General features: G+C 45.6%; 2 protein-coding genes across 2 annotated transcripts in view; both read left to right on the forward strand.

Moving 5' to 3' along the window:
* The first annotated feature begins 348 nt into the window (after positions 1 to 348).
* myclb (MYCL proto-oncogene, bHLH transcription factor b) lies at positions 349 to 6,982 on the forward strand. Its single transcript, XM_026349110.2, has 3 exons — positions 349 to 483; positions 1,292 to 1,965; positions 3,666 to 6,982. The coding sequence occupies exons 2-3, from the start codon at positions 1,335 to 1,337 to the stop codon at positions 4,451 to 4,453; spliced, it is 1,419 nt and encodes a 472-aa protein (XP_026204895.1). The 5' UTR covers positions 349 to 483; positions 1,292 to 1,334; the 3' UTR covers positions 4,454 to 6,982.
* A 553-nt stretch (positions 6,983 to 7,535) lies between these two features.
* The window catches only part of trit1 (tRNA isopentenyltransferase 1), a 28,390-nt gene continuing 22,009 nt past the window's right edge, over positions 7,536 to 13,916 (forward strand). The window contains exon 1 of the mRNA XM_026348810.2: positions 7,536 to 7,714. Within this exon, the coding sequence (XP_026204595.1) occupies positions 7,556 to 7,714 (159 nt within the window). The 5' untranslated portion in view covers positions 7,536 to 7,555. The remainder of the gene's footprint in view (positions 7,715 to 13,916) is intronic.

Consider the following 13,916-nt stretch of genomic DNA (forward strand, 5'->3'; position numbering starts at 1 on the left):
GCGCGTTCGCACAGTTATTGCAGAACCGTGTCAAACCAGCATCATGTCACTGGTGGTCCAGCTCTGCAGCGCTCCGGCGCGGAGCGCGCTGCGCCTTTAAACAGAGGGCGTGGCTCCCTCTACTACCACCCGCCTTTCATGCATAATAGCCAACTCCGCTCGTCTCGGATCATATAGTGCAGCAGTCTGCAAAGAAAGTGACCACAGCCAAAAGCCCGTGCGGCCGTCGGAGCGGCGGGACTACGACCAAACGGACTCGTTTACCTCGGAGACTGTTTCCGAGCCGAGGAGGCGCAGAACGGATCAGCGGGGACATTGTCACATTTGAAAGCAGATTGCTCGTAAGGAATCACTGTGGCTGCTTTCTGTCTTTCTTTCTTCTTGTTATTTGTTGTGGGGTTTTTTATTTTTTGTTTGGGACACTTGAAATTACGCACGGCGGATCTATGAAGACGCAGACGGGCTTTTCACTCGCATCGCCAGGTAAAAGTCTCTTCATTTACTTTCCACTGATACGCAACTTCTCTGCTTGTGATTTTTTTTTTTTAGCAGGGGAACACATTGAGGAGGAGGAGGGGGGGTAGTAAATGAAGCGCTTTAAGTTTGCAGCTTTTCAGTTTTTTCCAGCGCGTTTGCTGCTTAATTAACTGATCGGCGCTTCGCAGCTGAATTCTTTGAGCGTAATAAGGAGTTGAACCGAGGAGGAGCTAAATAAACGACTCCCCCCTCCTCCCAACCCCCCCAGTCTGAACAGGTTTATTGGCAGGCAGGACGGGTACCTGTCTATCCAATTAATCTATTTCAATCTAATTTAATTAGTGCGTTTTCCGCCGTGCAGTCAGTCAGTGCCCCCCCACACACACACACATCTCTCCTCTCCTCCCTTTCTCTCCCTCCCTGCTTCAGTATACTACTAAAACACTGTTATGTAATGAAGCACTGTTGCGAAACTTGAACTTGTCAGCATGAGGACTGAAGCACTTTAACTTTTGTGGCGTTTAGGCAGATGATGCTTTATATTTGGCGGAGGGAGGGTGGAGGGGAGGGGGGGGGATCACCTCAAAGGAAATCAGCTGTCCCCTAGTTTACCTGCTAGACCACACCGTCACTCGCTGCTCTGTTCCTTTTTATTATTTATTATATCTCACTAATTATCGGTCATGATGCATTAAATAGCTGCATAACCGGAGAAAGACCCCGTCCCTTCAGGGGGCGACGTCTGCAGACAGGGCTGGGATTATTTTGATGACAGTACCGAGTTGTGACTCTCCTGCTGGCTCTCTGTCTACAGACCGAGGGAACAGCGAGTGATTCACCCCGTGCCTGCAGCCCCCATGCCGGGCATTAGCTCCACCGCCCCTCGTTATGAAAACTGGGACATGGAGCACCTCGACCACTACCAACATTATTTTTACGACGACCACGACCCGGACGAGGATTTCTTCAAGTCCACAGCCCCCAGCGAGGACATATGGAAGAAATTCGAGCTGGTGCCGACCCCGCCCATGTCCCCCATCCGGGCGGTGGAAGGGCCGGGCAGGGTCGGGCTCCTGTACCCGTCTCTGGGGGACAAGCTGGAGTGGGTGTCCCAGTTCTTAGGGCAGGATGACGAACAGCAGCAGGACTTTCCCTGCAAGCTGACCACCTCTAATGACTCGTTCGGGAACCTGAGCTCCATCATCATCCAGGACTGCATGTGGAGCGGCTTCTCTGCTGGCCAGCAGCTGGAGAGAGTTGTCGGGGAGCGCTGCGCATCCTGTCCCGGGACGGGGGCGGCTGCCAAAGTCGCTGTCGGGTCTGCCCTCACATCCCCGGGGAGGGGGCAGTGCGCCCCCGCTGACACGCCGGCTCTCGGCGGCTTGGCCACGGACTGTGTGGATCCCGCCGCGGTGCTCACATTCCCGTTAACCGGTGGATGCAAGAAACAAGTGTCCTCTGGCTCAGAGTCTCACACCGATTCATCAGGTCAGTGCTGGACTGAATATGCAACTTAAGACTTTCCTAATGTGTGAATTTAAAAAAAGACAAGACCTGTCTGTTTGTGGTGAAGTGAGCCAATGGTAGCTGCTATATTTAAGTATTCCTGCAATTTCCCACTAATATATCTTCCTTTTTTTTTAAGTTTCTCTCAATTTACCTGTGCACACAGGCTGAATTTTATTCTGGCAGTATCTGCAAAGGTGACTTTTAGTTTATTTCACCTGAAATGTCTTGTTTTTTTCCCCCTCTCATCCAGTTAATATTTTGCTTTGGTTAGCTATTATCTGGTAGTAAGGGTTGGCATGGCACATGATGACTGCATTGCGTTACCTTGGTGCATGCAACACATGCTTTCAAGCCCAGAGAATGACACGCCCATTGAAACATCTGCTGTTTGGCAGGGCTCCAGCAGACCAGCTGCTACGCCTTCCCCTTCCTCTGGTCTGGTCTGACTTCTAACCAGACCCCTCTCTGGTCTGGATTGGGCATGAATTCAGCAAGGGGCCCTCAGCAGTAGAACTTTATGTAAGGAAAGTGAAGGAGATTTTTTTAGTCGGCACAACATTTTCTCTGACTTGAGCCTCACTCTCCCTTCCACAAACCCATATGATTAAGTTTGGTATGTAGGCTGCCATGTGATGTTGAGCTTGGACCATGCATAGTGGTGTGTGTGGAATGTCACAAAGGGAACTTGTTGCTGCATTCCTCCAGTCAACAGGCTGCAGCGCCAATTGTGTCAGTGGGTGGATTTGGTCCCAGCCAGCCCCGGGCTGTGAATAGAGCGGGATTAGCCATTTAGGAGGTCGAGCCAGGCCTGCAGAATTCTTTGACGTGAGTTTTGCGGCGGCATTTTTGCACCGAGGGGATAATGTGTGCAAAAAAAAGTGAGTGAGCAATACATGTGTGCTTAAGCGAAATATAAAGAGGCTATAGGGCTAATTGAAGGGACTTTTGTTGTATGCTTTGTAATGTGAGATATCCCCTTTTGTCATATAAATGCTGTGGGAAATAAAAGGCAGGCACCGCTCCCTCCTTTTTTGTGTCATTCACACAGCGATTACTGCTTTTTGAGCAGTCAAATCCACAGAGGTGCGATTACTTTAAAAGCGCTGTAATTTACATGAGCACTGAAATTCTCCCGAGACGCCACTTTTTTATGGCGAGAGTCAAGTCAATAAGACCTTTCCTTATATTTAACATGCCGTTCTCACTTTTTTTTTTTTTTTTTAAATGGAGCAGAAAATGGTGTTTTAAGCGCCTGCGGTGTTGAATATTGGTCAGCTTGTTTTAATAAGTAGAAGAGTTGCTGATTTTCACCTGAGTGCTTCTCAAGCCGACCTGTCTCTGCCTCTCATCCTCACTCTGTCCACATGAATGAAGAGAGGGAATTTCCACTGAGGGAGCTGACCTAATGCAGTGATGATTCACGGCATTAGTGAGAGTGTGTACTGTGTAGCGTGTGTGTGTGTGTGTATGCGTTTGATCTTGCAGCTTTCATGGGGTTGTGTGAAGTTAATTTTTACAAAAGCCTTTAATTGGTTTAAGAAGGCGGCGGCAGCACAGGGCGGGGTGGCACACTAACTCGGTGTGCCCCATATTTTTCACCTCAGCAGCTACTTGCAGTTTAAACCACACAATGCTTCCCACACATCACTTAATAGATTTTCTTTTGTCCTTTTTTTCAGATGATGAAGACGACAAAGATGAAGATGAAGAGGAGATCGACGTGGTGACGGTGGAGCACAAGCAGCAATGTAAACCTCGTCGACTGGTCAACAGCCGTAAACCCGTGACCATAACGGTACGAGCTGACCCCCACGACCCCGGCATGAAGCGTTTCCACATTTCTATCCACCAACAGCAGCACAACTACGCTGCTCCCTCCCCAGACACTCTCCCGACGCCGGCTGAGCCACCTCGGAAGAGGGTTCGGCAAGAGGCCTCCTCTCAGGCAACCCAGCCTCACCAGAACTCTTGTTACCACCAGCCCCGGCTCGGCCATGCCCCTCTGAACTTGGACAGCAGAAAGTCTCACGTGACTGTAGCTGGAGACAGGTCCGAGTCACCCAACCTGAGCGCCTCCTCTCCTACCTCCTCCACGTCGCCTTCGTCTCCTCCCTCCTCTTCGTCCTCCTCCTCCCATCCCCACAGCTCGCCCCCAAAGTCCCACTGCTTCTCCCACCTCTCCAGCCCCCAGTCCTCCGACTGCGAGGACACAGACAAACGCAAGGCGCACAACTTCCTTGAGCGCAAGCGGCGGAACGACCTGCGCTCCCGCTTCCTGTCACTGCGGGACGAGATTCCAGGCTTGGCGGACTGCCCCAAGACTCCGAAGGTGGCGATCCTGACGCGAGCCACCGAGTACCTGCAGCAGCTGCACGCCGGCGAGAGACAGAAGGCTCAGGAGAGGAAGCAGCTGAAAGCCAGGCAGCTGCAGCTGCTGCAGAGGCTGGCACAGCTCAAACGATCCTGAGCGACTGGGGGTCCACATACACTCACTGAACTGAATGGGACTACATGAAGGAGAAAAGACACTAATGTTCACTTTTTGAGTTGGTCACCTTGGAGTAGTGCAGGTGGATTATTTTTGTTTTGTTTTCTGTTTTTTGTGGTTTGCACATTAGCTTCTGAGTGATTGACAAAGGCCACAAGCTGGTCAAGACAGCGAGATAGGGACTGATCTTATAGGGCATCTTGCAGGCAGATTATGTCCATGGTTACTCACTACAGGTCTTTCAAACTGTGATACTTCCCCTTGCTAAAAAAAAAAAAAAAAAAAAAACTAATGTTAAAAACCTGTTGCTTGCTACTTGAAGGGCCGCCATGAATGCTACAACTGTGCTGTTGCTGTTTATCTGCTGTATGGTCTGGTCCGACATCTCTTCAACTGTGACGTGTGATTGCACAGAAGTGATGTCTCCTCTTTCTATCTTTTCAAAATCGCAGCTTCTCTGTAGTCCCCTGCTCTTAAGAATTTGGCATACAACTCGCAGCTTTTCTCACCAAGTCGAGCTCATGTTCCGCTCGGTGTTCATTTTCCATTTCACTTTTTCTTTTCTCTGCCTCCCGACATTTAACCTCCTCTCCATTTCTTATTCTTTTCTTCACTTCTTTTTCCTTGTCAGCAGTTTGTAGCGTCATGCTTGCTCATAATGGAGATGCAGAGGGCTATAGCTGGACTTCACCAAGCCCTCCAAAAGTAATGTTACAACTGGAAGCATACAATGCACCTCTGACAATAGCTCAGGTAAAGTCCTAAGTCGTGTGCCTGCAGGTTTCCAGTAACGGCTTGTTGTTTTTGTTTTTTTGTTTTTTTTCTCTTGCATCTGAGATGTTCTAGGCAGCAGCACCATGCTCTCAGCATCAGCCTGTTCTGTAGCATTATTTGGAGAAAAATGAGGAAAAACATGTCTCACTTTGATCTTTTTTTTTTTTTTTTTTTTAATCAAGCAACAGTCTGCAAAAACACTACGAAACTCCTTACCAAGATTTTACTCCTTTAATATTGAAGTGCCATGGAGAGCAGCCAAAAGATGAATGTCGGCTTCGATTAATTAACCACAACAAGTCCTGTGAGCGAGGCTTAAATTGAATCTGTGCATCATCAACAATGCCAACTTTTGCTTGAAGACGAAGCCTGTTGAGTTCCGACTGTGTACTCTGTTCATCTTGCTGTCTGATTTATATTTAATTTTTCTTTTTTTATTTTGCATTTGATGTAATGCCTGTAGAAGCCTTTCACTGTATGTAGACTATCCTGTTGGATATTATGTATATAGTACCCTTACTGTACAGTCCCTTCTAAACCAAAACCAGAGCTGTCTACTATACTCGTACAATATCAGTTTTTGTTCAGCCCTGTGCGCTAAACTGGGGCCAAGCTTGCCGGCTTTTCAAAGATAACTCAAAGCTTCTATTTTTGTTAATAAAATGATTATGAAAAATAAAGTCAAAATAAAACACTTACTGAACATTGATTACACTAGCCACTTTGTCACAATGTCGTCTTTCTTTTATCTTGCAATGCCTACTGGTTTTCATTTTAGGTTTTTTTCTGTTGGCGCTGACAAAAGGTTTTATACTATACTATTTTCCTACTGAGTTGTTTCAGTGTGAGATAATGACTGTTTTCCTTATTTGTAGCTGGCAGGGCTTTATTGGTGGTTATATGCTGAAAACTGGCATGTAAGACCTACTTTCTCTCTCTCTCTCACTCTCTCGAATGGAAAGCACCTGAATGCTCCCGTATTCAATCCAATCACTGTAGCTGTAGGACTCTTTAATCCTGTGCGGGTGTTGGAGAGGCGGGGGTGGACTTAAGAGGATCGACCGATTAAACTTTTGAATGCGTGCAAGTCTTTTAGTGACCTTAATGTTAGTGCTTTCGCTCTGTTTTTGTTTTGTTTTGTTTTTTTGGCTAGCCTGGTGCTCTTTATTGTCCAATAAGCCATGTGACAGAAAACATTGTAGCCCTGGATCTAGTACTGTAAATGACTCGGCCCCTCTGAGTAGCATGCCCTGCTTTTTATCAGCACTCAGGAAACTCCCAAGAAGTCTGTAGCTTCAGGCTGTGCTTGAGGGAAAACATCCCAAACATAATATGCTGTATGTATAAGATAACCTCAGAAGTTGCCCTCAGAGATGGGAAACAGAGCATTAGATCAGAGGAATCATCATGTATCATCATTAACATTTCCTCTCTCCTCCTAAATGGGCTGCAATTATATATTTTTTCCTTTCTGATTAACTCAGCAAAACCACCAGTAGCCCTGATTTGTGTTTTGTGCACCCACAGCAGTGGTTAGCACCAGTTTTGTATCGGTCACTGGTCTCTGCTGTTGGCACTGTTATGGTAGCAGTGAATGTTGCTTACTTACCTTTGGAAGTTCAACTATGTTGATTTTGGAGCCTTGTCTGAGCACTTTGTTTATTTCTGTACCTCATAAGCCTCTATGTATGGAGAGTAAGTCAGAAAATTAATAAATTTCATGGTTTGACATCATATGACCCCTTTGTCTTGCGTGTCTCTTTCACACACACACACACACACTCGTATCATCTACCTGTGTATTTGCATTTATCTACACTTACCATTGTTTCATTCAGACCATTCATTTGACTTCCATTAAAACCATCTGTGTGAGTCAACACGTCTCCCTCTCTTCCCGTCCTCAATTTGTTCTGAGCAGTCTCCAAGGTAACTCATCTTGGCATCTTTGCCATGACAACAAACGTCTTTGCTCACTGCTGGGCTCTCAGGCGGTTTCCATAGCAACATTACGAACTACGCTGAAAAGCTTTCTGTAAATCGTCTCATAGACCTCGTTAATGTTATCAGTCTGATGTGTTCATGAACGCAGCAACAATGAGCGTCATACACGAGCGTCACGCAGCTACAGGAACCAGCTGGAGAGGCTAAACGATGATAATCACATTTACCTCCTAAAGTGAAATACGCTTCACATCAGCGTTGACACGGGAACGGCTGCCTGTTGCTTGGTAACAACCCACCTCTCATCCTTCGGCGTAGTGCGCATGCGCGCAGACGTCAGCTGGCCGCCGATGAGGGAGCATCATGGCGGCGTCCACTCGTAGCGTGCAGTGCGCTTTACGGAGAGCGGTGGTCCCGTCGCTGGTGGTGATTTTGGGAGCTACCGGCACCGGGAAGTCCAAGCTGGCTATCGAGATCGGAAAACGGCTTCAGGGTGAGATCATCAGCGCCGACTCCAAGCAGGTAGGAGACGTGTTAACGCGAGGAAATGCGCAGGGAGACCTTGACATGGCGGCCATAACGCTGTAGACGACACTCAGATGTTTGAAATAAATCGATCAAAGCGGAATAAAACATCTACGATTCATCAGGATGAGTACGTATCTGAACACAGACCATCAGAGCGTCGTCTAGCTGAGTGATTTACAATGTGGAGCTTGTACAAGGCCAAAATATTACTGCGTTACTGCATATTACTGCAAAATCAGACGTCGGGACGAGCAAACGACAGGAAATGTCCATTTAAATCAGACGATCCCTCTTTTGTAGCTGCTAAGGGATATAACGAACTCCTATCTAGGATTTAAACCCACTTCGGATGTGTTGGGACAAGACAGGAGTCAAGACAGTGTGATGGTGGACATTCAGACATCCGACGAGGTTAAATCTCAATAATTTAAGAATGAGGTAATCCCACTTTACAGGATGAGGTTTAATGCTTCTCGGATGATAGTTTTACTCCACCATCCGCATTTTGAAGCTTAAAGTCTTGTTTGCTGGCGCAATATGACGAGCTGATTTTAGGGACCGTCTCCAAAGTGCATGTTCTCTCATGTCTCTCTACAAGTCTCTTCCAGAGATTTCGTGTTAGTGTATGTGTCTTTGCTTGCTACCAGTTTTTGCTTACTTTATATTGTAAACAGAAATATGAAGGCCGTAGTGAGACAAAAAAGAGCTGTAACAACATACTAGGTTGCGGTGGATTAACTTCCCCTCAGTAACATTAAATGATCTGACTGCAGTTACAGTCCTGAGGATGAGGATACTCATATAAACTTATATCCATCAATAAATGTCTGGGATTGTTTCTCATACTACATTTGACTGGTCATCAGAGTGATGCTGTGTCTGGTTGTGATCATTTGTCCTGCTCCTTTCCTGATTCTGGACTTAGTGGGCAGGTTGGCCCTACATGTTGTAGTCCCTCCTTCCTTGTTTAATGGCTAAACCAAACCAGATAGTGATGGATCTGCAGAGAACAGATGCAGTGATTACAGCGTAAAACTGGATCAGAAGTTCCTGAGGCAAGTTGAACATCCGGAGCTGCCAGAGGGAAGTATCATAGTGGTTGACTATTAACTGGGCCGATCTATGATGTTTCCAATTAAATGGGATCTGATTAATTACAGATGTCTGTGAACACATCAGCAGCCTACACTGGGAGCATTTCGCACGCATGTGTGGGTGAAAATTACAGCAGTTATCTGGGAAGTAATATTTAGGTGCACCAGTGGAAGAGGCTCACCAGGATGCATTTTATTAGCACTGAGCCGGGAGTGAGATTAGCAGACAGCTACAGTGTTTCTGCAGCAGCCTCTCATCTGACCTTTGACCGGGTCAAATGAGATATAAGTAGTTTATAACTTTATGCTGTTAAACTTAACTTGTTACTGTATGTATAAATAAAAATAAAAAAGCTTACTCCATAGCATGAGTGAGTTTTCCTCACAGCGCTGGTGAGGCATTCAGGGACAGTATGAAGTGTAGGTCATCTGTTTTTACAAAACAGTTTTTGTTTTGAATTACTTCATAGTTAATTATTCCAATATATTTATAATTCATTAAATGCTAAATGAAGTTAGGCATATTAGTGTCTCATTAGTGATTATTAAGCTATTTATTTGTTGCAAAAGGAACAATCAACCACAAATTAGCACTGCCAGCCCTAAAAAAAAAAGCTCTGCTTTACAAAAGATCCTCATTGGCACAAGCTATTGGAAAAACCCATACTGGTCAACCCCCAGTATGCAAGGCGGAAATCGACAGCCATTGGTTTCCCGTTTCAGGTCTTTCGAGTTGTTCATCCCAGAAGCCTGGACAGTTGTACTGTTTATGTGCTGAGTTATGGTTAATTTCACCAGCCTTACTGCTGCTTTGTCAGTCAGGAAGTTTGTGGTCCACTTGCTGGTGGTGGCTGGCACGGTGAACTGGGTGAAACTGGAGCAGAGGACTTCAGGAATGATGGTGGTGAACACTGACCTGAAGTGAACAGGATGCCTGAGTCGAGGTGCTTGGAAGATGCAGTGCAGCTGCATTTAGACTTCATCATCAGCTATCTTGTTTGCACTGTAGAGTAACTTCAGAGAAATTCAAGGTACATTATCTACATATACTGGATATTTAATTTTAAGTTATTTGCACGGAGACTATATGTGATAGTAAAAAATAACATACTGCGATTGCTATAGCACCATAATGGGAAGACTGGCAGACTATTGTCTTAAACTTATTTGTCACTTTCTTCAACTTCCAATGCAGTTACCTATTATTTTTGTATAATGTTCAACATTAACACTTCAATTTTTATAATCAAAAGATCTCAGTGTGTGTCTATGGATTGTATACTGTATTAAAATAGTATAATAGTTGCTCGTTTCTACTGTGTGTGTGTGTGTGTGTGAGACGGCACAGAGACTCAGAAACTCTCACGCTTGCGTCGCTTCGCTCTCCTCTCTCTCAGCCCCGCCCTCCCTTCCGCGGTTCTCAGGCTCCGTTGCCACAGCAACCCGAGGGTGCGCACACAAAAGAAAAGGTTGGGTACCGGTTTGAGTCTGGGTCACACCAGTGCACGGCATGGACAGTTAGCAGCGGCCAGCAGTGATTTTTCTCTGACGGCAACAACAAATCACATCTTCCCCACTCCCTCAACGCTTCTTGCTTTGCATTGTCCTTGAGAGTGTGCATCCCACCGGGGAGTGATTCTTCCAGCAGTCACCTGGTATTGGGTAAACTGGGTTACGCTAATAACATTTCAGCCCAGAATATCTCAACGACCAGCAGCTCTGGTGGATAGAAACAGTGGCCTAGTTACAGCACGGCAGCCCCAGCCTATCTCCACAATCCCTGGCCTTGTTGCTACCCTGCTCTTAGTGTATGTGGCAGTGAGAGAAAGCGAGAGAGACACGCAGACATGGAGTGAGTGAGAAAGAGACTGGTTATGTGAGAATGAGGCTGTGTATAGGCTAGAGCTGGCCTGTGTTGTCTTTGGGATAGGAAACAGTCTGGTCTTGTTTTGGAGAAAGCAGCATTGTGCTGAGCTGGTGCATATTCAGCGCCCTGCTACGCCAGCCCAGCACCTGATAGTGAATGGGTACGCTGTGGCCACTGGGAAGTGTCTATTGTCCCGGGGAGAATTGGTTCCCACACTCCCTAACACTCCTATTGTGTTATTATCGCCCCCTCCTGCCTCTGGCCCATGCCCTCAACACACAGTTCATTGGACATGCAGGGGGATATTATTCACTCATTAAACGAACATGCTATCTATGGCACACACACAGTGCTACACTGTACTGCCACTGAATGAGGTACTGCCAAATAGTGTAAACTCTTGGTTCCCAAAGTGCGGTCCAGAGACCAGCAGGGGTTATTAGGAGGCAACCAGCAGAAATATCAGTGTCATTTCACTCCCTAGAAGTTGGAATGATGGAAAGGTGTAACTTGGTGGCTTTCTACAAGTCTCTCGCACAGATAACTGCAGGTTTCTGTGTGCCGTATTCCCTATTAGAGGACTCCAGATCTGGGTTAGTAGTGCAGTACAGCATATGATTTACTAAATTTAACTGGACTCAATGCCCTTTTACGTTTAATATCCCGAGGTCCAACTTCTTGCTCTGCGTGCTCATGGATTCTTTCATTTTTAACATCTCAAATTTTCTCCAGTTTTATTTTGGTTTTTAACGTGTCCCTTTAATTCAAATAAAAAAAATTTAAAACTACAGAACACAACTTTAAATATATGATATTAGTGCAAATATGCTTAACAACATGTCTAATTGTTGAAAGGTGATGTCAAAGGCTCATGTCATCCAGACTCATTCAACAGTCTTTGAGTGAGGTTCCACCTTCTAACTAATTAAACCAGGCCAGTGTCAGAGGTGGGAGCTGGTTGTTAATCGAAGTACTGCAAGTCAGCTGCTTATCAAAAGTAGCATAATGTAACTTTCAAAACTCTTCCAATAGCTTACATTTGACCATTTAAAAGTGCACGTTTCCAATATCCATCTTGAGCCATGAAAGAACCACACTAAAGAAAACTCCAAATGGATAATTTGAGAAATGTATTTAGACGTAAAAGTACTTCATCAAAGCCCCAAGTTAGGTTAGTCTGATTATTTGAAATACACAAGCTGTAGGATTTAATTGGTTGAATCAAGCTTTTGATTAACTGTAATGGCTAGACAGTTGTTAATCAAGTGTCACCTCAGGGGAGAGGTTGATTTATCAAGGCACTGGTTTCCGACAGCACTTTGCAAGGCAGCATTGGTAATAAGAAACATTTGACATGGCCAGTGGCAGAAAGAGTGAGTGCAGTTCACAGGTGATTGATGTGAGGAGCGCCCCGGACTGAAACATCCTCTTAGAAATTAGGTTTAAGGGATATTGTATAGAATTTGAGGCCGTCAAGGAGTTGCTATTAAGATGCAGGAGTATCCTCAAACTTCCTGGCAGCAGATTTTGGGTTGAGGGTGTGTGTCACGGTTCTGTTTTCTGGAACCGCAGCTGAAGACCATGGACATCTGTATCTGGGTTTGGACTTGATTTCCAATCTGCTACACACCCATCCAATATACATTGTGAGCATCTTTCATATGCTGTCTTGGTTATGTTCTGCTGCACATTACAGCGTCTTTCTTTTCCATACATTCACTAAGCATGATAATCAGCATAAGCAGTGCATTTTTTACAGTGTTCTGCACCTTCATGTGAAATATATGAGTAATTTGGCAACACCGCACAAATCCACCAGTTACATTCTGTTAATAATTTGAATTGGAGTCACACTTCAAACACTTTTCGCTCTCCGGAGAAGTCATTCTTTATGTGCATGAGCAGATTTCTCACGCTTGCTCACAATCACGTGCTAAGTGCGTTAACTAACAAAATGAATTGTTTCACTACAGGATGTAAAAAAAAAAAAGGGGGGGGGGGCGTGCTGGAGTTTGTATGTGGGGCGTGGCTGTGGGGTGTCATAACAAAGGGCCGTCCGAGGTCTGAGGGGCCAATTTAACAGGTCATGCACATGCATGCGCCATTATTTTAGCCTGTGGGGCTATTGAAAGTATTGGTGGTCAGCAACCGTTTGCTTTATAAGTGTATGAAAGAAGGTGCTGACATGTTCTCTTAAGAACAGCTTGAGCAGTGAAAGTTGTGACAAAGAAAGACAATTTGTCAGTTTTATTCATTTTTCTGCTGAATGAGAGAAATAGGGGTTGAACACCAGGGAAGCTGCCATGTGTCACCCCATAAAAGTGGCAAGAAGGGGGTCTTTCTGAGTGAAAACACCAAGGGGTGGATTTGCCTTTTATATATATATTTTTTAAATGCGATGGTCATGAAGACGACCAGGGATTTCACTGCTGTGAGGAACGCTTAGTCTTTCAAAGGTTATGGTCAGAAGTTGTTATACACACACACACACACACACACACACACACACACACACACACACACACACACACACACACACACACACACACACACACACACACAGCAACAGTCACAGCTTATCTACGTATTGAACACATCCTACGCTCCAAAACTGTGCAGCTATGTGTTATATTACTCTAATTCACCAACAGTCATCCCTTCTTCCTCCTGTCTCCCTTCATCTCTCCTCCTCCCGCTGTCTCTCTATCTGTCTGGTGTGGCTATGACCTGTCTGGGCTTTGACGTATATGTTTGTATTATAACTGAGGCTATTCTGCTGCATCCCACGATGCACCTTTTTAAGTAATGTAAGCATGCCAGCCAAAAAAGAGAAGTGGTTAACGCTTATTTTTGTCGCCACACTTGTGTGTGTGTGTGTGTGTGTGTGTGTGTGTGTGTGTGTGTGTGAATTGCAGTCTGCGGGCGTGGTGATGCGGTCGCCACTACAGTAGAGCAGCAAGGGAGAGGAGGACAGAAGGATAGAGGGGGAGGAGAAGGGTGCGTGTGTGGGAGGAGGACGGGGGAGAGACAACGCCATGAATGATTTATTAGTCTGGCATTACTGGGCCATTCCCCACAGAGAAACTGAGAGAGGAGAGGAAGATAGAGAGATAAATAGTTGAAGGATACAGCCTCGTTGGGGAAGAAGGGAGGAAGTCAAAAGCCAAAATAGGCGGATAGGTAATCTCTTGTAAGCGTAAGGGACTGAGGGATCCAGAGAGGGGGATAAAAATAT

This window comes from Anabas testudineus, chromosome 11 (genome assembly GCF_900324465.2).
Source record: "Anabas testudineus chromosome 11, fAnaTes1.2, whole genome shotgun sequence".
NCBI lineage: Eukaryota > Metazoa > Chordata > Actinopteri > Anabantiformes > Anabantidae > Anabas > Anabas testudineus.

Coding starts and splice junctions, on each gene's coding strand:
- myclb (XM_026349110.2), top strand. CDS start 1,335: ATGCCGGGCATTAGCTCCACCGCCCCTCGTTATGAAAACTGGGACATG. Junction 1,966..3,665: donor GTCTCACACCGATTCATCAG/GTCAGTGCTGGA, acceptor CCTTTTTTTCAG/ATGATGAAGACGACAAAGAT.